Here is a 22,994-nt window from a genome sequence, read left to right as displayed (position 1 = left end):
TAAAAAAAGAGAACCCGTTTACCTTAAACAGGGCCCTTTAATCAGTACCCTCTGTGGCAGTACCTCCTGACCACCATACCTTACTTTCCCATTTTCCTGTACATATAAGGTTTCCTACCTGATGACAGCCTGCCACAATTTTTCTCTGGAAACAAACATTCCCTACCAAACTAGCAGTCAAAGTCCAGTCTCCATCCTTACCCTTATTATATGACAGATTACCCTTATAATCCATTTCTAAAACTTTGGAATAATTTAATTCCTGGGCTTCCCATGGCCATTTTTCTCCCATGTTAGTTCCTCCACATACAAAACAATCCGATACATTCAGAGTGTGGGCTATGTCTCCTGCCAATTTGACAAAGGTATTTGTTACATAGCTAGGGATTTCGGGTATATTCAGCTTTTCCCTTTTCAGATAATATTACAAGGGAACTCCTTCAGGATTTATTACCAAATAATGTACTAGCACCTCCTCTATAATTTTCACGTCCCACTCTACCTTACAGCTTATACATAAAACACAATCAATACAGTGAGTGCAACAACAACACTCACACCCACAATTACAAAACCAACACATTTAAAGAAAATTCTCTTTTCTGTTCTTTTGCATCAAAAGGCAGCTTCCAGGGTGTCCTAAGCAGGGACTTCTTTCATCTGTAAGAGGTTCACACTCCACAGCCGGTTGGGGAAATATTAGGAATCGGAACGACTGAGAAATCAAATGGGCCCTGGTTGTCCACAAAACCATTGCTTATATCTGTAAAACACAATAATCAATAAAGCTACTACCCCAATTACTCAAAGTGCCCACACCCAATTTTCCTCCCACATGGATCCGCAATGATCTTCAATCTCTTGTCAGGATCCAAGTTCCGGACCAATTCAAGAGAGCAGGTGCTCCATCCTCTTTTTAGCTTACAGCGGGTTACATCAGAAGATATACATCAAGGTAACCTATATATAGAATACAAAAGCTTTCTTTAAGCACATTCAAATGTCAGTTTTGTTGGATGTTGTTTGTCCACGGACACTTTCCAGCCGGTGTCAGCTGCTGCCTTGACTCATGTCCGATGGATCCATGATTTTGATTCTGCAATCTTAATAGCAAGTGGAGAAGTCATAATACCAATAAAAGATCCCTTCCATCTTCCACTTGGTCCCCAGGTTCAAATAAGTGACATTAAGTTACTAATCTAGGGGGTACTTATTCCATCACATATTGTTGGAATCTCTCAATTTGCTTATTAAGTTCTTGTACCATCTCCATATTCCAAACCCCCCCCCCCCTTTACGACCTAAATCAGGCCACCTAACATACATATTTACCTTATTTTACCTTTTTTTTTTTACATGGTCGGGTGGAATAAACCTCCAATACCTGTAAACAATCATGCTCAGAAACAGACTCCGTAGGCAACAAAGTTGCTGGATTTAATCGGTTAGACACCACCAGACACACCTGTGGATTCTCACTCCTAATTACCTGATATTTTGTCAACCTTTGCCCACTAATCCACAAATGTCCCTTAGTATCCAACACAGACTGCTCCTCATGAGGGGAGTGCATGAGTATAGGACAAGAAAAAGTAAGTTTATTACAATTCTGAATCAATTCTGCACTTGCAGCCAGCACCTTCAAACAGTGGGGCCAGCTTTTTGGGCCCCCCCCTCCAATTATTTTGACAAATAGGCTCCAGATTGTTGCCAACTTCCCAAAGGCTGGGTAAGTACCCAGAAATATTTCTATCAGTGTTTACGTACAAATTCAAAGGCAAATTCGATAAAGCCAGAGCTTTTCCTGTTCCCCCTCCCCATCCAATTACAGCAAAAGCTAGCTAGTCCTAAAAAGCTTCTCAGTTGTCTTTTTGTTTGGGGTTCTGCCAGCATTAGGACCACCCTTTTCTGCTCTGGTCCTAAAGCTCGATGACCCTTATATTGTATCCCAAATATCTAACTTTCCTTTTCACCAATTGAGCTTTCTTTCTTGATACCCAATAACCACACTCTAGTAACAAATCTAACATCATCGTGCATTCATCATAGTATTATCCCATCATAAATCCTCTGTCAGTCCTGTTGATCCAAACATCATCAACATATTACAGTATTGTGTCTCCTGGTTGTTGAGGCACATAATACTGTAAGTCTCTAGCTACCGCTATTCCAAACAATGCGGGGGAGGTCTTAAATCCCCGAGACAGCCGAGTCCCAATATATTGCATTTTCATTCCTGTATAAGGATTCTCCCACTCAAAATGCAAACAGTGGCTGGCTTACGGGGTCAATGGGAATTGTAAAGAATGCATCCCTTAAATCAATAACAGAAAACCACTCAGCCTGGGGTGGAATTAAACTTAACAGGGTATATGGATTCAACACGGCCGGGTGTAAAGTTACCGTGCCCCGGGCTGTAAGACCCATCTGACTGTTTAATTGGGATAATTGGAGTATTCCAGGAGGACTAAATAGGCACCAAAAACCCCACTTCCAAATCTCTGAATGCTTTCATAAATAGCACAAATAGCTTCCCAAGAAACCGGACGCTGCCTTATACTCACAGACGCCACTCCAGGTTTTAGTTCCACCACCACTGGAGGGTGGTGAGCTGCAAAACCCGGCAGGTTATCCTCAGCGCACATCAAACAACCTCCACTTCTCCTCCTTCTCTCTCTTCAACCTGTCTCCCTATCATCAACCTCCAAATCTCCTCCAGGGAATGCCTTATGGTCATTCTCTAACTATCTCCATCAAAAGAAATTGTTGCCCCTAATTTACTCAGCATATCCCTGCCTAGCAACAAAATAAAGCATTCAGGGATATACAAGGATTCATGCTGGATTTCAGCTTCCTTAAAATCACACATCTCTGGTTTCAAGACCTGCCACCCCATGGCTTGTCCTGATACCCCCTGGACCTGAATTTTATGGGATCCGGGGGGGCTGCAATCTGCTTATTTACAACTGATCTTCCTGCTCCCATATTTACCAGAAACGTTCTGTACTGACCCCCTATTTTCATTGTAACTAATGGCTCAGGCGGGGGTTCTTCCAAGCCTGGTCCCCCTCAATCTGACCAAGTCATGTCTGCCAATCCAATACTTTCTGCTCAAACCTCTCCTCTGTCCTCGTTCTCCCCTTCTCCCAGAGAGCTGCCCACGCATCCCTGACCCAAAATCCGCTCTTCTCATCCCTCTACTTCTCACCATCTGTCTTGGGCATTCCTTTTCCCAAGTAATTCCTTTTCCCAAATAATTTTATTTCTATACCACCCTTCTCCCGAAGGACTCAGGGTGGTGTACAGCCTATTTTGTTAAAAAAAACCAGACAAACACCAGAAAGGAGAAAAAAAGTTTTAAAAGCATCTCTTTTCCCCTTCTCCCCTCCAAAGGAAGGGGGGGGGGAGAAAAAAACCCCTTGCATCCCACTTCACAGTGCCCCTGCCAATAAACCAGCCTCTTTATTCATCCGTGCCTCCTGCTCTTTCTTCTCCACCTACAGCCCCCACAGCCTCCAAATCATCATCATCATCATCATCATCATCATCATCATCATCATCCCCCTCTCCCTCACTCTGACTGCTACCTCTAGGCGGATGACTCCCCTTGACTTCACGCCAGGATCACTCATACGCCTCTGATTTCCTCCTCCGCTCCCTCCAGCAGCCCCCTTACTTTTCCTGCCTGCTCAGATACACATAACCCGACTGTTTCAGCCCTACATTGCAATAAATCCTCAGCTTTTTTTTCAACAGGGCTCTCACCCATTGATCAATATATTGAACTTGATCAGGATATTTATCCTGATTCACTACAATCACTCCCCACAACTTATCCACTGTTCCTTCCCTTAACCATCCCTGAGGAGGAGGGGGTCAACCCATCTCCCTTTGTGGCCACACATGTTTACATAAGAATTTTAATTGATCCTTTGATCCTTTCGGATAGGAAGGGTTGCTAAAATACTTGTCAAAACCTTTTAACATGCATGCCAATGGAGTATTTGGCACGCTCTGAACCCCATCCCTTCTACCACACTGCCATCGACTCATAGCCCCGGAAACTCACGGCCACTAATGAGAAATGCGATGGCTTAACCACCCACACAACCTGACATGGACTTCATTAGGGTAGCCACCCCGAGTCCGAGGGAGTGATCAGGTCCCTCCGTCTGCCTTCAAATGAGGCAGGTACAATTCTTTTACAATATACTCACTTAAAACGCTCCCACTCCGTAGATTCCTGGCCAGGAATTTGTTCAGACCACCTTTCCTGCACCGCAGGGTTCTTGGACTCGATCAGAGCACCATCGGGGCCATAGGGTTATCACGGCTGTCTCCCGGAGACGTATCTCCGTGGCGCCTGGAGAATGTTCAGGAGCGACCTCCCGATGGTCCCGAGGGGTCAAAACGGTCCTCAGCGAAATATCGCCTTGCCCCTAGTCCCGGCGGAGTCGCCAGCTGTTACAGGAAAAATGACGGACTAGAACAAGCTCTTCAGTGCAGGAAAAAGTTTATTTGCGCAAGGTTCAAACAGCCCAAAAGGTCTGAACGCCGATGGCTTCTTCTGGCCATGTATTTATACAGTTTAAAGGCAAAATTATTACAGAGAGTGATGCATTTCACACGTAGAAGCTACCCTTTAATCTATCTCTAGGAAAGACATAACAGCCCTGTTCCCACAGGCTCAGGCTTTCAGCTCCGGAGCTCAAGACATAACAAAAGGAGATAAGAGGCTAGAAGACGCCTCACAAGCAGTAAAGAGGACAGTAAGGGAAACAGTATTTTCTCTCTGAAATCTACATGACATTTGGGGTGCAATAAACATTAAACACCAGGATGTATCTGTTTAGGGTCAGTTTGCCCTTTTACAATTCTGTACCTACGTCAAATACCGTTTGTCATTTCAGCACCTTGGCACGGAAGAGGCACTTCTGTCTTGACCAAAGATTTGGATTTCTAATATTTGAGTTTTATCCCAATATCGAATCTTAGCCTGGCTCATGACGGTTGAGGTGTTCCTTGGTAGTGCCTTCTGCCTCTCTTCTGACTATGCCTTTGGGAAAAGACTGAAGGACTGGGGCCAGGGGGTGTGGCCAAACCAACGGAGGAAAAATCTTTGCACTCAGTCTCTAAAAAGTAGAAGTGAAATACCCATGCGTCGATTGTCGTCGCAGCGATCAGAAAAGGAATGTTCAGGTAAGTCAACGTCCATTTCTCTCTTAAATTAATATTGTGGTAGGGCTCAAATTTGAAAATACCAAAGCAATGCACTTAGTACCATAGAGTCATTAGGAAAAACCCTATTTTATTCTTACACCCTGATATAATAATAAAATGACATTACTGGACTACTGCAGTCTTTGCTTTTGATTTGGCTTTTCTCAAAGGGCTGATACCCTCTGCAAAGGTTCCACTCATTGGTTCTTCTTCCATGCATAGGCAGTGGCCAGGCAATGGGAGGGCAAAAAAGCAGGAAAAACAGAATAAGCACAAAGCACTTGTGAACAGAGAGGAAAGGGATAAACTTCCAAGTCAGGGAGTATTGTTTCATAAAAGGCCAAAAACACTTGTAAATTCTTAAATTTTTTAAAAATCTCTAAATTCCTTTTTTTAAGAAAAATTCCTTTTTAATTTCTTAAAATTTCTTCATTTTTTTCAATCCCTTTTTCCAATTTCAATCTTTTTTCAACTCTTAAATGTCATTCTTAATTTTAAATTCTTTTTCCAATTTGAAAATCTTTTTCAATTTTAATTCAATTTTAATTTTTTTTCAAGGGGGGGGGAGATCAGGCAGACACGTTTTGCCTGTGCACGGTCAAGAGCTCTTGTAAACTACTGTAAACTGCAATACGAAAAATATTTAAATTTTTAGAACTTTTAAATTTTTTAGCAAACAAACAAAGAAAAATCATGGAGGTAAAGACTGACACTATAGTGGCTTGAAAAGTGTGCCATATATTTCAGCTTATGCCCACAGATGACCCAAACTATACATGTATCAAATATAAACTACTTGAATGACTAGAAGAAGAAGCAAAGGGTTTAAAGGCAACTCCAGCCACTCTGAAACTCAATGAGCAAAGTGTGAAATCCCAACATAAACAAAAAGACTACACCAAAATAAAACACAATAGGAGCAAACAGCTTCTAAAACAAATGATGAACCCATATATGAACATACAGAAGAAAACTGATGCACTCAAATTGAACACAGTAGAGAACAAACAGCTTCCGTAAAAAACAACCCTACATATCTACCTAAAGAGCAAGACCGATGGAAACATGTCACCCTTAGAAGAAAACAACCAAGACCAAAGCCCCTACTATCTACCCTAGCCCAATCCAATGAAGCCCTCTGAAACTGAACAATTGCTTTCATAACCTCCCCTTGGAAGAAAATATACAGACACTTACAAAAGAGCGTTCATCAATAGTTAGGGTTAGGGTTAGGCACAAACCAACATTCCTGCGGCAAGAAAAAATGTATTCCAGACTTCCATAAGAAAAAAAAGTCTAACATTAGTGATAAGAGATTCAATTCTTAGAGGAACAGAAACTATAGTCTGCAGACCAGGCAGTCAATCTAGGGAGGTATATAGGCTCCCTGGAGCAAAAATCAAAGATGTAACTGAGTACCTTACTAAAATAATCAACCCCATGGATTACTACCCCTTTCCTCTACATGACACAACAATGAATCTGAAAACAATAACGAGATTACGAACAGCTAAGATAGAAAGTTAAAGAATTAGGAGCACAAGTAGTATTTTCATCTATACTTCCAACAAAAGGCCAACATTCAATGGTGTCATCAACAGAACTTCAGCTTCCTAGACCAGGAGTGGGCAAGTATGGCCCCTTTATGACCTGTGGACTTCAACTCCCAGAATTTCTGAGCCAGCTTGGCTGTCTCAGGAATTCTGGGAGTTAAAGTCCACAGGTTGTAAAAGGGCCACAGTTGCCCACCCCTGTCCTAGACCAGGGTTTGCATTACCTAGATCAGGGGTCCTCAAACTACGGCCCACGGACCAGGTACGGCCCGCTGACACAATGTATCCAGCCTGCGCAGTGGTGGGATTCAGCCCCACCCCCTGCCCTGCCCCCTGCCCCACCACTCCCACCCACTCCTTGCATGGCTAGCTTTTCAGCCAAAGAGATGGTAGGAAAAAAAATGCCTTTAAAAGTCTCTGGCGATCCCAGTTGAGTTGCCTGATCATCAGAAGCTTCTAAAAGCATTTTTTTCTGCAATCTCTTAAGGTTGTAGAAAAAAATGCTTTTAAAAGTAAAAAAAAAAAAAAAAAGTTGGTCACGCCCACCCATCGCGACCTGATGGTGCGGTAGGTGCGCTGCTGCCACCACCACCCGGGCGGGAGAGATGAAGGAGAGAAAGAGAGATGAGAAAGAGAGATGAAGAGAAAGAGAGATGAAGGAGAGAAAGAGGGGAAGAGAAAGAGAGATGAAGGAGAAAAGGGGGGGAGAAAAAAAGAGATGAAAGAGATACACAGAGATACCTGTTTAGAAGAAAATACTGGGAGCCACAAAACCTGGGTGGGAGTAAGTGATATGGAGTTGGCAATGCCCACCCAGGTTTAAGGTTATGTTTAAGTGTTCACATGTGTTTAAGGTTGAGTGTTTAAAGTTTCAGACCCCTGACCTACCCCATCCGATCGCTTCACCCTCCACCCAGCCCTGTAGGCCTGCGCCTGCCTCCCACCTGGGCAGCAGCGGCCTACCTATCACTGTTGTATCACCTTGCCCTGCAGCCGGCCCGAATGCCCACCTTGGACTGCTTCCAACCACTCTAGTAGGTCATTTTTATTTAATTAATTTAATTAAGTGCTGCAATTGGCATAAATGATGACCGGTCAAAAGTGCGAGGACCTGTTAGAAATCATTTTTTTCAGTCCTCTGGGTAGTCCCTATGTGCATATGGACTACTCAGAGGGCTGAAAAAGTTACTTTTGACTGGTCATCGTACTTTTGACCAGTCCTTGCACTTACGACTGTCCTCACATTTTACGTTTTGCACCCTATCTTGTCACTGTGGTAAAGAGAAATAGTTGTGAAATGAGTGACACGGTTGTTAAGAATGCTGCAACGGGCATAAATGTGAAGATGGTCATAAGTGCGAGGATCGGTCAAAAGTGCGAGGACCAGTCAGAAATCACTTTTTTCAGCCCTCTGAGTAGTCCTATGCACATAGCCATGCCCACCCAGTCACATGGGGGGCCCAGCCACACCCACCTAGCCAGTCTGGCCCCCCAACAGTCTGAGGGACCCTGAAGTGGCCCCCTGTTCAAAAAGTTTGGGGACCCCTGATCTAGATGAAGGGCTACTGGCAAGGGATGGACTGCACCACACAAGAACTGGAAACCATATATTTGGAAAATGACTGGCTCATCTTATCAAAAGGGTTTTCAACTAAAATTGAGAGAGGAGGGAGTCAATCTTCACAATTTATAGAACCTAATTCCAAGCAAAAACCACTAGATAACCAATCACATAAGGAGGAAAGAGAAAAAAGAAATTAAAAAAAAACTTAATAGAGTTTAATAGAGAGTTATGGAAAGGGTGGAAATCCCAGTTACAAAGTAGGAGATATAAGAAACATATCCAAGACCAGTAAAGGACTCAAATGCTTACATACTACGCTCAAAGTTTAGGGCAGAGGTCAGCAAACTTAAACACTCAAAGACCCACTTGGACCCATTTCCCACAGAAAAAAACCACACTGGAGCCACAAAACCTGGGTGGGCGTGGCCAACTCGATGTCACTCACCCAGTCACATGACCCCTCCTAGCCACGCCCACCCAGCCACAAAACCATTCTGTCTCTCTTCCCCCTCTTCCTATCTCGCCCCTCTCCCCCCATGTCTCTCTCCCTCTTCATCTCTCCCTCTCTTCCCCTCTCTCACCCCTCTCTATGTATCACTCTGTATGCACAGCAAAGGCACCCGCGGGGTGAGCGGCTGCTCGATTAGGAGGGTCTTAACAGGATGGGACAGGAAGTTCCTCCTGCAGCGTCGTTCTAATCCACTTTGCTAAAGTTCTGGTTTCACAGTTCGGCTTCTTGGTGGAGGAGGTAGCTGTAGTAGACGCTTTCTTGGTAGCCTTATTCCGTCTCTTCTTTCTCCACCTCCGTACCTGGGCAAGAGCCTGGCGTATGGCTGAGCGGGAGGGGTCTCGTTACCCCATTGTGCCGTTTCTCACAGGAGCTCTTCAGAGCACATGCTCCCAGCTGTGGCTGAGCTGGGAGCACACGCGCACGTGGGGAGACCCTCCTTAAGCAAGCCGCTGCCCACTCTGCACGTGCATTTCCTGAGCTTCGGTGCTCACTTGAGGAAGGTCTCCCTGTGCATGTGCATGCTCCCGGCTCAGCCACAGCTGGCCAGGGCATCACGAGTGTGGAAGAGCCACACTCAAGGGGCAAAAGAGCCACATGTGGCTCGTGAGCCATGGTTTGCCAACCACTGGTTTAGGGAACACACAGGGTGAACTTGAAGTATTAGTACATGAAGGTGGATATGATATAGTTGCCATTACTGAATCTTGGTGGAATCATGACGGAATGTACTAATGGAAGGATACAAACTATTCAAAAGAAACAGACCTAACAAAGGAGGAGGTGGAGTTGCATTACATATAAAAGATCACTACATCTCTACCGAAATACACAAACCAAGGATAAAAGCCACCTAGAATCCATATGGGTTAATATAAAAGCAGAAAATATGACATTGCTATAGGCATATACTACAGGCCACCCAACCAAGAAGAAAAAAATAGATGAACTCTTTGCTAAGCAATTAACAAATGTATGTAGGAAACATACCACAGTAGTAATGGAAGACTTTAACTACACTGATACCTGTGTTTCCTCGAAAATAAGACAGGGCCTTATTTTCTTTTGGGCCCCAAAATAAGCACTAGGGCTTATTTTTTGGGGGGATCTTATTTTTTCCATGTACAGGAAGCCCACTTCTGCTTGCTTGTGGCAGGACAGGAGGCTGCATGGTGTAACTGTGCCACTGCTGTGAGGTGGGGAGTGGAAGTGCCTCATGCACACTACACCGGCTTACCTCAGGGTCCCTGCAGCCAGGTCGCCCATGCCCCGACATCTCCCTCCACTCGTGGCATCAGCTCCAGCAACCCTGTCCAGCGTGTGGCTCCCAGCCCTCTTCTGCTTGTTCACAGCCGCAATGGAACAGGAGGCCAAGCGACGCGCAAGTGCCGTGGCCTTTCAAGCAGAAGAAGTGGGCTGGTGGCCATGTGGGCTCCTGGTTCACATGGGTGTCTGGGCTGCTGCGGCAAGGCACTTCTTGGAGTGGGGATGGCCTGGCTACGGGGGCCCTAAGCTCGTGTGGGGCGCGAGGGGTGGTGCCACCCCTTCGCTTTGCCTCATGGCTATGGCACAGTGAGCAACCAGATGGAATGGGTGGGCACCAGCTGCACAGGTTCATAAGTAGGGCTTATTTTGGGGGATAGGCCTTATATTAGGGACACATGTAAAAATATGCTAGGGTTTATTTTCAGGATAGGTCTTACTTTCAGGGAGATATCAACTGGGAGACAAACTCTGCAGCAAGTGGGAGATTGAACAGATTCCTAACCAACTTAGCTGACAACTTTGTCATTCAAAAGGTAGAAGAGGAACTAGAGGAAAAACTATACTGGACCTAATTCTTACTAATAGAGAAGAAGTGATAGAGGGAGTTGAAGTTGCTGGAATCTTGGGCGAGAGAGACCACGTCATACTGGAATTCAATATAATGTAAACCCAAGCAATAGACCACCCAAATAGATCCAACCAGTGTCTTAGATTTTAAAAGAGCTTATTTAACAACAGAGAGAGAGCCTAAGCAAAAATTCATGGATAAAAATCCTAAAGTGTGGGAAACATTGAATAATATGAACATAAAAGCCCAGTCCAACACAATACCACTAAAAAAGAAAAACAAGAAATTCAAGAAGAAACTAGAATGGTTGCAAAAAGATCTCTCTGATAAACTGGAAGACAAAAAGGATAAGTACAAAAGAAGGAAAGACGGGCACATAACTAAGGCAAAATATCAGCAGATAGCCCAAATTTCCTGATGAAGTCAGGAAAACAAAGGCTCAGAATGAACAAAGACTTCCAACAAAAATCAAAAATAATAAAAAAGAGTTTCTTTCAACATATAAATAACAAGAAAAAGGTCTAGGAAACAGTTGGTCCATTAAAAAGAAAAGATGGCAAGGAAGTAAAAGGCAGCAGAGAGAAAGCAGAGCTGCTTAATCCATTCTTTGCATCAGTCTTCACAGAAAAAGAAACTATAGCCCAACTTACCAAAAACATAACTGTGAAAGACAGACTAGAAATAAAAATTAAAATAAACAAGAAAATGGTAAGAGAACACCTGTCTGACTTTGATGAATATAAATTACTGGGACCTGATGGATTACATTACAGAGTTCTGAGTTCAGAACCATTGTATCATATCTTTAAAAAAACTTGGAGCAGTGGGGAACTACCAGAGGATTGTAAAAGAGCTGATATGGTTCCCATCTTCAAAGAAGGGGAAAAAACAGACCCAGAAAACTACAGACCAATCAGTCAGACACCAATACCTGGAAAGATACTGGAAAAAAATTAACAAAAACAGATATGTGAACATCTAGAAACAAATAAAGTTATTACTAGTAGCCAGCACAGGTTTGTTAATAATAGACCATGCCAAATCATGGAGGGAAGTAAGCAGTGTGGTACTACAAGGTTCTGTCTTAGGCCCAATACTCTTCAATATCTTCATAAATGACTTAGATGTGGGGATAGAAGAGGAACTCATCACATTTGCAGATATACTAAGCTGGCAGAAATAGCCAATACCCCAGAAGACAAGTGCAGGATCCCAAAAAATCTCAACAGACTTGAACAATGGACCCTATATAACAAAATGAAATTTAATGTGGAGAAAAGCAAAGTTTTACACCTGGGCAGGAAAAACCAAACTACAAGTACAGGTTAGGCTAAACCTAGCTCAAAAACAGTAACTGTGAGAGGGACCTTGGAGTCCCAGTGGACAATCACTTAAACATGAGTTAGCAGTGTGTGGCAGCAGCCGGAAAAACTAATGTAATCCTTGGTTGTATAAACAGAGACATAGAATCAAAATCATGTGAAGTATTAGTACTGCTTTATAAAGCTTTAGTAAGGCCACACCTGGAATACTGCATCCAGTTTTGGTCACATTACAAAAAAGATGTTGAGACTTTAGAAAAAGTACAAAGAAGAGCGATAAAATGATTAAGGGCCTGGAGACAAAAACATATGAAGAACAAGAAATGAATATGGCCAGTCTAGAAAAAAAGGACTAGGGGGGAGATGATAGCAGTATTCCAGTATGGAGTTACGGAGAATAAATCCGTATTTTCCGCTGTGACAGACCTCTAAGTAGAGATAATCCTTGATGTTTAGTCATAATAGAACCTGCCTGTTATGGTCATAAAATGTGGAAGTAATAAAGTAGTAATCATGTGACTGACTCAATTTTATGATCTTTTTTGCAGCAGTTGTTAAGCAAATCACCATAATCATGAAGTGAATTTGTGGTCTTAAGCAAACCCATTGTTCATTTGAGAAGTCCAATTTGGAAGTTTTTGCTAAAAAAAATGGAAATAAAATGCCATTTTTTGAAAAAAAATAAATAAATCACCATCACATGACTGTGGGATGCTGCAAATGACTGTAAATGTGGGCCAGTTGCTGAGCACCAAAAATGCAATCACTTGACTGCGGGGATGGGAGGAGGCTAACTATTGGAACTTCGGTATCACTATCTTTTGAGGGATTATACTTTAAATTGTTGATAAGCAACCATAAGTTGAGAACTACCTGTATTGAACATTGATATCGTGTTTCCCTTTAGCACTCTTTTCTTTAGGCTAAATGTATTCAGTTCGTCTAATCCAGGGATGTCAAACTCAAGGTCCACGGGCTGGATCTGACCTGCAAAATGCTTAGATGTGGCCTGCAGAGCCAGCTGGAAATAGCAAAAGACTGGCCTGCGGTGCCTCTGCGAGCGAAAATGGGGTGCAGGGGCATCCAGAGGCCGTGCCAATGGACCCCCCCCAGTCCATTGCTGGCTGAATTGGAGCCTCTGTGGACCGGATTCGGGCCTCTGAGGCTCCGTTCGGACCTCTCCACAGACTATGCCTGCTTTGCTAGCTTCCCAGATTCCACTTACTCCTCCCCACTCCATTTCCCATGGGTTTACTGTACTTACTTTTCGAAGAGCTCCAGAAGAGGCTGAGCCACATGGCAGAGAAGCCAAAGTCTTTTTTTTATTGAAAAAGTTTTACAAATACAAATTTTCCCATTACCCACCCTCCCTTTCCCTCCCTAACCCTCCCTAGCCCTCCCTTCCTCCCATGACTTCCCCAAGGTGAAATCCAAATCCAAATCCAAATCATATTATATCATACTTTACCACCCATCTATTCTGCCCCCTGTGTACTATACATTTCTACATAACATTAAACTATTCTACCCCCTATATACTATACATTTCTACACAACATTCAACTAAAAGCTATCTGGCACTTCCTAGTTTGATATTTATTCTGCACATTAATCTATCCATTTCTTCCACTCCCATACATAAGTCTCCTGGGTCCGGTCTTTTAAGTATGCTGATATCTTTGCCATTTCTGCAAAACTGGCCACCTTCAAAGTCCATTCTTCAATAGTAGGCAAAATATCCCTTTTCCAATATTGACCAATCAGTAACCTAGCTGCTGTCACTATATACAATATCAATTTTGTTTCACCCATTAAAAAGTCCTTAACTATGCCCAATAAAAACAATTGAGGAGAAAATTGGAGTTTTTTCTTGAGAACATTTTGCATAACCCACCAAATTTTTACCCAGAAAGCCTTCACTTTCTTGCAAGTCCACCATATAAGATAATATGTAGCATCCAAACAGTCACATCTCCAACATTTTGGTTGAACATTAGGATACATGCATGACAATTTCTTAGGATCTAAATGCCACCTATAAAACATTTTATAAAAATTTTCCCTCAAATTCAGTGACTGCATAAATTTAACATTCTGAACCCATATTTTTTCCCACGTTTCCATCATAACTGGTTCTGCAAAATTTTGTGCCCATTTTATCATACAATCTTTAACCAATTCATTTTCTGAGTCTCTTTCTTTTTTTTTTATTTATTTCTTTTTTTCTTTTTTTTTTATTGAAAAAGTTTTTCAAATACAGATTTTTCCCCCTTTTCCCCCCCCTCCTCCCTAACCCCCCCCTCCCCCTCCCCTCCCCCCATGGCTTCTCCAAAATAAAATCCAAATTGATATCACATTATATAATACTTTACCATCCTTTTACACTACCCCCCATATGCTAACCATTTCTTTCTAACATTATTATTATATCCCCCCTATACTATACATTTCAAAGCAACTTTCAGCTATACAATTATATAATAAATCCTAATTTGGCATTTATTCAACTCATAATCTACCCATTTCCTCCACCCCCATACATATATCTCTTAATTCAAATCTTTCACATATATTAATATCTGAACATAACATCCCTTTTCCTAAACTAAACAATCAGTAACCTAACTTATCTCCACCCACTTTCCTACAGGTCTACCATACATAATATTTTTAATATCTTTATATTAAAGACTTTATATTTATATTCCATGTAGTATCTTCTGTAGTGTCTTTTGTCTAGATTATTAATTCCAACCACCACATTAGGGTAACAACCAGATCTTCTGCATGCCCCAATTCCATAGTTCTCTTGCCTTATAACTCAACATATACGTAATCCATTTTTCAAAGAGTCCAAAATAGAAAGTTCCAATCCGGTCAATGAAAGGCCATCTTCCACATCCCAAGAACACCAGCACTGCAGAGATCTGTTATTCTTCTCAAAATAGTATAAGTCTATGATTTGCCTCAGTTATATTTTCATGTATCAGCCTTCTATAAATCCCGCTTATTATATTTAATTGTCTCTTAAGTAACTGGCATTAGTCTATTGGCTAAAAAAAAAAGAAAAAAAAATTTTTTTGTTTAGTTTAAAATTTTTTAATTTTGTAGAACCTGCTTCTTCTTTTCTTAACTTGTTGTGGTTTAGATCTCCATCCTGGTTGCCTTTCTAAGACTTGTATATCAGCTGATTGAATTACATGCTGGTCTGTAACTTGATAAGACATCAAATCGAAATCCAAAGCCGCCTCTCTTATATTTATAGGTGATCCAGCTATAGCCTCTGAAGGAGAATCCAAAAGCGGCTCATCCAAAAAGGCCTCTGTAACTTGTTGTTTTTCCATTACCTCCATCTCCATCTGCTTAGCCTGAGTTTCAATTTCTTGTTCATTTTGCTTTTCTTTATCCCCCTCCTGTGTTCCTAACACTGATGACATACGTGGAGATGTTGGATCCATTTTAAAAACCTTGTAGTAAAATTCTTCCGCTTTTTCAACAGTATCTTTCTCCTTGATATCTCAATATTATACCAACTGGAGCATCCCACCTAAATGGGATGTTTTGTTTCTTTAATTCAGTCACCAAAAATCCAAAGCCCTTTCTATCTTTTAACATCTTGGACGGCAGCTCTTTATGTATCCAAATCTTCCTTCCATTCATTTCTAGAGTGGAGTTAAAAGACTTTTGTACAATATCATTTCTTATTCCTTTATCAGTAAAGTAAATCACCACATCTCTGGGCAACTGCCTTTGCTTTGCCACTCAAGAATTTACTCTGTAGGCCTTATCAATCTTACAGGATACCTCTTCAGGACTAACCTTTAAAATCACAGCCAGAACTTCAGCAGACATCTTTCTCAAATCATCTCTGTTATTTTCCTGTAGTCCCCTCATTCTGACCGCAAATTCCATGGATCTGAATTGCATAATTGTGACTTCATTTTCAATCCTTTGTTTTATATTATCTGCATTGTAAGTCTCTTTTAGACTCTACTTCTGGGCTATTTTCTTGAATATTTATCAAATCATTTTCAATTCTTTGTATTTTATTATCCAGATTATGAATCTTATAATCAGCTTCCTTCATTTTAGACTCTATTTCTAAGTTGATATCTTTATCCATCTTTATAATTATTTCTGAAAAGCTTTTCAAAGCTGTTACAATATATCATTTCAGGTTATCATACTTTTATTGTACCAACTCTTTAATTTCCTGTCTAAATTTTTCAAGATTCTGGTTCACAATCTCATCATGTCTTGCCATCTCCTCCAAAACAAATTCCTTTAAGTCTTTAAAGCCATTCTTCTGCATCTGCAAGCTCAAAACTTGTTCATGTGATTTATAAATGGGGGAGCCCCCCCCCAGCTTGGTTGTCTGGCTTTGTCAGTTTTAACGCCATCCTGCCACACAAACAGACTCTTTTTAAAGAAAAAGACTTCTCTCCAAACAATATCAATATCAAGTCTCTAAGAAGGAAGAAGCATGAAGTAGGAATTTTTCTCTTCACTTCCAGCTAGCACTATTGTTTCAGATACTTTGTAACGTATTAAACTATTCAAACGGAAAGACTTTAACTTTCAGCTTTCTTCTCAAGCCTCAGCCAGTCGCCATTTTAAACTTTCTTTTTTTTCTCTCGTTTCACTCTTTCTTCACTTTTAAAATCACTCATAGGGTTGTTAGAAATACTTGCAATTTAGAGTCCCAGATCCGGATTTCATCCTGCTTGTTCAGACAATCTGTTAGTTTTCGTTGATTGGATTGGTCCCATCGCCTGGCTCTGCAAAGCGCAGAGTTCCCCTGAAGCCCGGAGCAGCGGTGAGCTGGATAGGGAGCCACATTCTGCTTCCTCCCCAAGAGTAAAAAAAAAAACTCTGGGGAGTTCGCAGAGGGCTCTACCTGTTCTTGCCGGCTCTCTCTCACGTCTCCTCAATGAGACGGAGTTTTTCGAGCTGTCTCTCAGCTGTAGAGACGGCTCTTTACGGGCGACGAGGCTGGCTGGCTGACAACGGAAACCAAACCGGAAGCCAAGTCCATTTTCTGAGTCTCTTTCTAACAAAACATTATAAACCCTCTTGATATGCATTGGGCCTTTCTCTTTTATCTGTCTAACCAATTCTTCTTCATGCAACATTAAACCAGTTTTTTGATCTTCTCTCCATCTCAGTTGAAGTTGATTATACTGTAACCAAGTTAAATTAATCCCTTCTTCTAACAGTGTATTTAATGTCTTTAGTTGCCATCTGCCCCCATCATTAAAAAGTACTTCTTTGTATAAACCCCCCCCGAGTGACTTTATATTTGTATTCCGGTATAATATGACCAAGATCCAACCACAACGGTATTTTATAATCCCATTTGAACCGGTGCTCCTTCCATACTCTCATCAAGGAGTTTCTAAGCATATGGCTGTTGAATACTTTATCCACTTTATTTTCATAGAATAAATATGCATGCCAACCCAATTCAAGATCATAACTGTCTATATTCAATATTCCAGTCTTTGTCCTTCCAAACCAATCACTTGCTTGTGTCAACGCTGCTGCTTCATAGTTCAGTCGTAGATTTGGAAGTTTAAGACCACACCTTTCACGAATATCTTGCATAATTTTCAATTTAACTCTTGGCTTTTTCTCATTCCAGACAAACTTATTCACTCCTTTTTGCCATTCCATCAGCTGTTTATCACTTTTAAGCACCGGAATCATTTGAAACAAAAATAAAAATCTAGGTAGAACATTCATTTTAACTGCTGCTATTCTTCCAAGTAGAGACAGCTGCAGTTTTTTCCAGGTTTCCATATCCTTTTGTAGAAGCCAAAGTCTTTTATTCAGAAGCCTGTGAAGCTGTAAGTACATGAGATGCAAAGAAAGCAGCTTTCCCCATCTGAATAAAAGACCGGCTTCTCTGCCATGAGGGTCTGCAGGTTTGGTTTGGGCCCATTCTAACCGGCGTCGAGCAGCCTCCTGCTTGCTGCTGACTGGCTAGTTCGAATGAGCAGCTTCAGGGATTGGGGCATGGCAGCCAATCAACAAGGGGCTTGCAGTTCAACCGAATGAGACAAACGAAGCAAGCTCCTCATTGATTAGTTGCTGCTGCCTCAGTCCCTGAAGCTGTCCTGAAGCAGGAGGCCTTTTCTACTACCAGAGGCCTGCTGGCCACATGGCCCCAAGCCTCAGTCTTTTATCAGAAGTTGGTAAAAATGTTTTCCTTAGATTTCACGTTCTTACAGCTTCACCATCATCTGAATAAAACACTTTGGCTTTTCTGCTAGCGGGTCAGCGACTTCTGGAGCTCTGGAGATTTTCAGAAAGTAAGTAATCCATGGGAAATGGGGTGGGATGGAGTAAGTGGAATCCTAGATGCTAGCAAAGGGGGAGGGGGAAGCAATTGTGGGGACCCCAGGGGAGCATGAGGTATCTCAGTGGTTGGTGGGAGGTCTGGGATGGCCTGCTCCGGCACTAGGCCCCATAGGCTCTTCCCCACTCTGAGACACCTCATGTGTATTTAATGATCTGCACATTTGATTAACAAATGCATTGGGGAAAGCAGGGAGTGATCACGTTCATTTAATGTGATTAATGAAACAAATCCTCAGGTTAGGAATGTAATTGGCAGGCTCTATTATGTTCATAACTTGAAGATTACCTGTATAATGAGAGTGAGTGAGGGTCTCAGGGAAGTCCTGCCTTAGCACTTGGCCACCACAGTTGCCACCCCTGACACAAGTCCCGTGTCATGCCCCCTTTGACTATGCTCACCCTAACCATGCCCACCATGACCCTGCTCCTGCCACGCTGTCCCCCCCCCCGGCCCTCCAAGGTCAAACACAACCCTGATGCGGCCCTCAATGAAATTGAGTTTGACACTCCTGGTCTAATCATTCTTCATAGGAAAACTTTGAGCCTTCTGAGAATTTACCAATCTTCCCAAATATGCATCATCTGAAAATCTGATGGGCATCCCTTCTATCTTCTGCCTGCAGTATGAAACCTTATCAGATTTCTATTGGAAGCTAAGTATGCCCTGTTGATAGCATATTATCAGTCTACTAATCTAGTAACTTTTTCTTCCCAAAAAAGCAGTATAATTTGTCTTGCATGATCTGGTTTTAACTAACCCATGCTGGTGTCTAATAATCATTTTCTTACTTTCCAAATGCTCCAAACCCACTGCTTGATGATCTTTTCTAGGATTTTCTCAGATATTAATGCCAAGATGATTGGTCTGAAGTTTCTTAGATGTACTTTTCTTCCTTTTTAAAATGGGGATAGCCCTTCTCCAATCATCTGGCACTTCCCCAATATTACAGGAAGTGTAAAATTGCAGCTTGTGATTTTGAAATCACATCCACCAGTTCCTTTAGCATGGGATGCAAATCTATCCAATTGCAGAGATTTAAACTCATTTAAAGTAGCTGAGTGTTTTCATTTTTGGACCTGTGTTGCTCTCCTGCTTCTCAAGGTGTGATCTCTGATAGATTCTACCACCTCTCCCTTTCGTGAAAAGGTGCTGCACAATAGGAATTAAATAGTGAGCCAGTTGCCCATCCCCATCCCCATCTTGCCTTCTTGTCCAACCAGCTGAATGACTGCTTCCATAACTTTCCTTTTGTTTCACAAGTACCCAAATATTATTTTCTTGTTATTTCTGTTGTTTACTGCAAATCTCTGGTCATTCTGCAACTTAGTCTTCCTGAAACCATCCTTATAAAGTGTGCTTTTGTTTTATACCCCTTTTAATTTTTTTAATTTGACCTTTTTTGATTCACACAGAGATTCTTTATGTAAGAGAGAGAGCTCTTTATGCAACCACAGCTGTATCATTCTCTGTCTTCTATTTTTCTTTACATTTGGTGTTCTTTATGTTTGGGTCCTAATTATTTATTTTATTTTTTTTATTTGTTAAATTTATTTACTGGCCATCTCACTTTGGGGCTACAATAAAATGGAAAAATGATTTTAAAATGTACACATAGCAATGGAATAAAGCAATAACAATAAACAATGGAAGTACAATAATGTCAAAGAACGCACTGTAAGCCGCCCTGAGTCTCTGGAGAAGGGCGGCATATAAATCAAATTAAAAAAAAAAAAGAAGAAGAAGAAGAAGATGGGCAGAAGGGAGCGCAGGGGGAAGGTGGAATGTCAGTTAATTAGTCCAATAGCCACTTCCAACAATGTACTCTTCTATTGGGTCCCTAGGCCAATTGGCAGAGCCAGGTCTTCAGATCCTTTAGGAAGGAGAGGAGGGTGGGGGCAACCCTCACCCCAAGGGGCAGGATGTTCCAGAGGGCTGGTGCTATAGCAGAAAAGCTCTTCTCCTGGAGTTATTTGATTGAGGGATCCTGGGATCCTAAGTCTCCTCCACGGGCGCAAGTAGGGTAGGCTTGTCTTAGTGGGATGAGACAGTTCATCAAGAAATCTGGACCTATGCCATGGAGGGCTTTATAGTTTATAACCAATACTTTGAACTGCACCCAAAGCAAACTGGCAGCCAGTGCAGCTCACAAAGCTCTAATGTAACATGGCTCATTCTACAGGTCCCACCCAAGGACTGCTCGTGCTGCTGCATTTGTATTATCTGAAGCTTCTGAATGCATTTCAAAATTTAGCCCCATGTAAAAGTGTAGTACAGTAATTCAGACGAGAGATGACTAGGGTTTGAGTGACCAAGTGCAGGCAGTCCTGATCCAGGAAAAGCTGCAGTGCAGAACTGTGCTGCGCAATCCTAAACTCTATAACTGGCTCTAAAGGATACTATGGTTGATGGTATTGAAGGCTGCTGAGAGGTCAAAGAGAGCCAGGATAGTTGCACTACCACCATTCTGCCCTCACCAGAGATCATCCATAAGTGTGACTAGTGCAGTCTCTGTCCCATAGCTGAACCTGAAGTCTGACTGAAAGGGGTCTAGGAAATATATTTCATCTGATTCTCTGAAGTTGCTAAGCAACCACCTTTTCTAAAAAGGGGGGATAGGAAATAGGACAAAAATTTTCAAGGCAGGTGGAAAATTTTAGGAGAGGGCAAAGCAGGGCCTCCTTAAAAGGCTCCAGGATCATCGCTCTTGCAGTGAGGAATTTATCACTGCATATACTCCCCTGCAAGCCACCATCCTGGAGGCTTTTACCAACCAGGAAGGACAAGGGTCTAATTGACAGGTGGTTGCATTGATACCATTGAGGAACCTGTCTACTTCATTAGGACCAATAGGATCTTAAGACCCCCTGGTCCCTAGTGTTGAGTTATAGTTATGTCATTTTTCAGAATTTCTCCATAGAAATGGAGAAAGCATCCATAGAATCCTTCCTACTTTTTCCTTTAGCTTATTGACATAAATTCTCTTGAAATCTAGGTCACTAATCTGCTAATCTGTCTATCTGTGATGGAATGTGCACCTGCAGCAGCCGAGGGGGAGAGTTTTGCCAACTCGGAGCTTTTCTGGAAAGAGACCCAGATTAAGAGATTGTGCATAATAATATTATCAATATGATCATTTTCTGTGTTATGTGTTTGTGTGTGCTTTCAAGTCAGACTTGACTCTTGGTGACTGCCTGGACAAATCCCTTACCAAGACTTTGGAAGTGGTTTCCCATTATCTCCTTCCTAGGGCAGGCAGAGTGTGCTACCCCATGTCCAGGAATATCACACAGTTGACTTTGTGTCCAAGGTGGGACTAGAACTCATGGTCTCCTAGTTTCTACTCTGATACCTTGGCCTCTATACCAAACTGGCTCTCCATATCATCATTACTGAGTTTAAAGTAATATTTCTTCTTTCTTATATAGAATGCATTTAATTTTTAATTTATGTTCTTCTTTTTATGGATTTTTATAATAGCCAAACAACTTTCAGAAATCACATTAATGTTTATCCTCTTCTTAGATTCTGGTTGTGATTCAGTGGCTGATGCAAAGAAGGAGGATGCTGGGAGTCTACAAGTGTCATACAATTTTCCAGCCTGTCAGGCCCGTGAACCTTTAGTGACCAGATTAGAAAATCTTGTTGCAGTGCAGCCTGATCGTATACGCTGTGGGGTATAGTATATTTCTACTCTTTCAAAGTTGATCTGATAGAACTGGAAGAGAAAGCATGCTCTGCAGTGGATACAGCTTAATTATAATAGCACAGCTATTCACAAGCAGACTTGTTCTTAACATTGCTAGCCAAATTTTTGAGTTGGACTATATGGGTAAGAAAATGTGTGATATATGTAACCGTGTTCTGTAACATGTTTTCCGTTTCTTGGGCAAAGGATGGTGAACCTGCAACCAAATACTCTTCAACCAAAACTTAAGCAGCCCTAGCCAGCATAGACACTGATTAAGAATGCTTAATTAAATCACAGCTCACAATATCTGGTTTACCACAAATACTCTATCCCTACCGTATTCTTTTTTACTATGCATTTCCTTTTTCTATTTCACATTGTTATCTGAGGTGTTACATGAGTTTGGGTTGAATTTTAGTTTTGTTTTCTGTAATTCATCTTACGGGGGAGGGAAACAAAGTATGTTGCTGGGGTTTTAATGATGTTGTAGTTCTGCTCAGACATAGGTATAAATGATTTTTATAAATTTGTGGCTGCATAGTTGGCCTGAATCTACCAAAAGGATAGTGCTTGTACCAAGAAGGTTGGTTTCCAGGTTTCTGGATTATTTCCTCCCCTTTCCTCCACAATGTCCTGAAAAGAGAAAATCTACAGCATCCCTGCCATAATGAACAAATAAGACGAGAAAATTCAATTTGGAGGATACGGTACCTTGGTTTTTTTTGTTTTTTTTTTAAATTTGATTTATATGCCGCCCTTCTCCGGAGACTCAGGGCGGCATACAATGCGCTAAGCAATAGCCTTCATCCTTTTGTATATTTATACAAAGTCAGCTTATTGCCCCCACAAACTGGGTCCTCAATTTACCTACTTTAGAACGGATGGAAGGCTGAGTCAACCTTGAGCCTTGGCGAGATTCGAACCTGCAGTAATTGCAGGCAGCT

The 22,994-nt window shown here is 41.8% G+C and overlaps 1 protein-coding gene across 1 annotated transcript in view; it reads left to right on the top strand.

The window, feature by feature from the left end:
- Nucleotides 1-22,994, top strand: part of PIK3AP1 (phosphoinositide-3-kinase adaptor protein 1) — a 162,034-nt gene that overhangs the window by 46,850 nt on the left and 92,190 nt on the right. Inside the window, exon 3 of the mRNA XM_070945012.1 lies at nucleotides 21,885-22,036. Coding sequence (XP_070801113.1) covers nucleotides 21,885-22,036 — 152 coding nt within the window. The remainder of the gene's footprint in view (nucleotides 1-21,884; nucleotides 22,037-22,994) is intronic.

This window comes from Pituophis catenifer, unplaced genomic scaffold (assembly GCF_029215685.1).
Source record: "Pituophis catenifer annectens isolate HBS135680 unplaced genomic scaffold, rPitCat1.0.hap2 SCAF_6, whole genome shotgun sequence".
Taxonomy (NCBI): domain Eukaryota; kingdom Metazoa; phylum Chordata; class Lepidosauria; order Squamata; family Colubridae; genus Pituophis; species Pituophis catenifer.
This window is presented reverse-complemented; position numbering and strand designations above follow the sequence as displayed.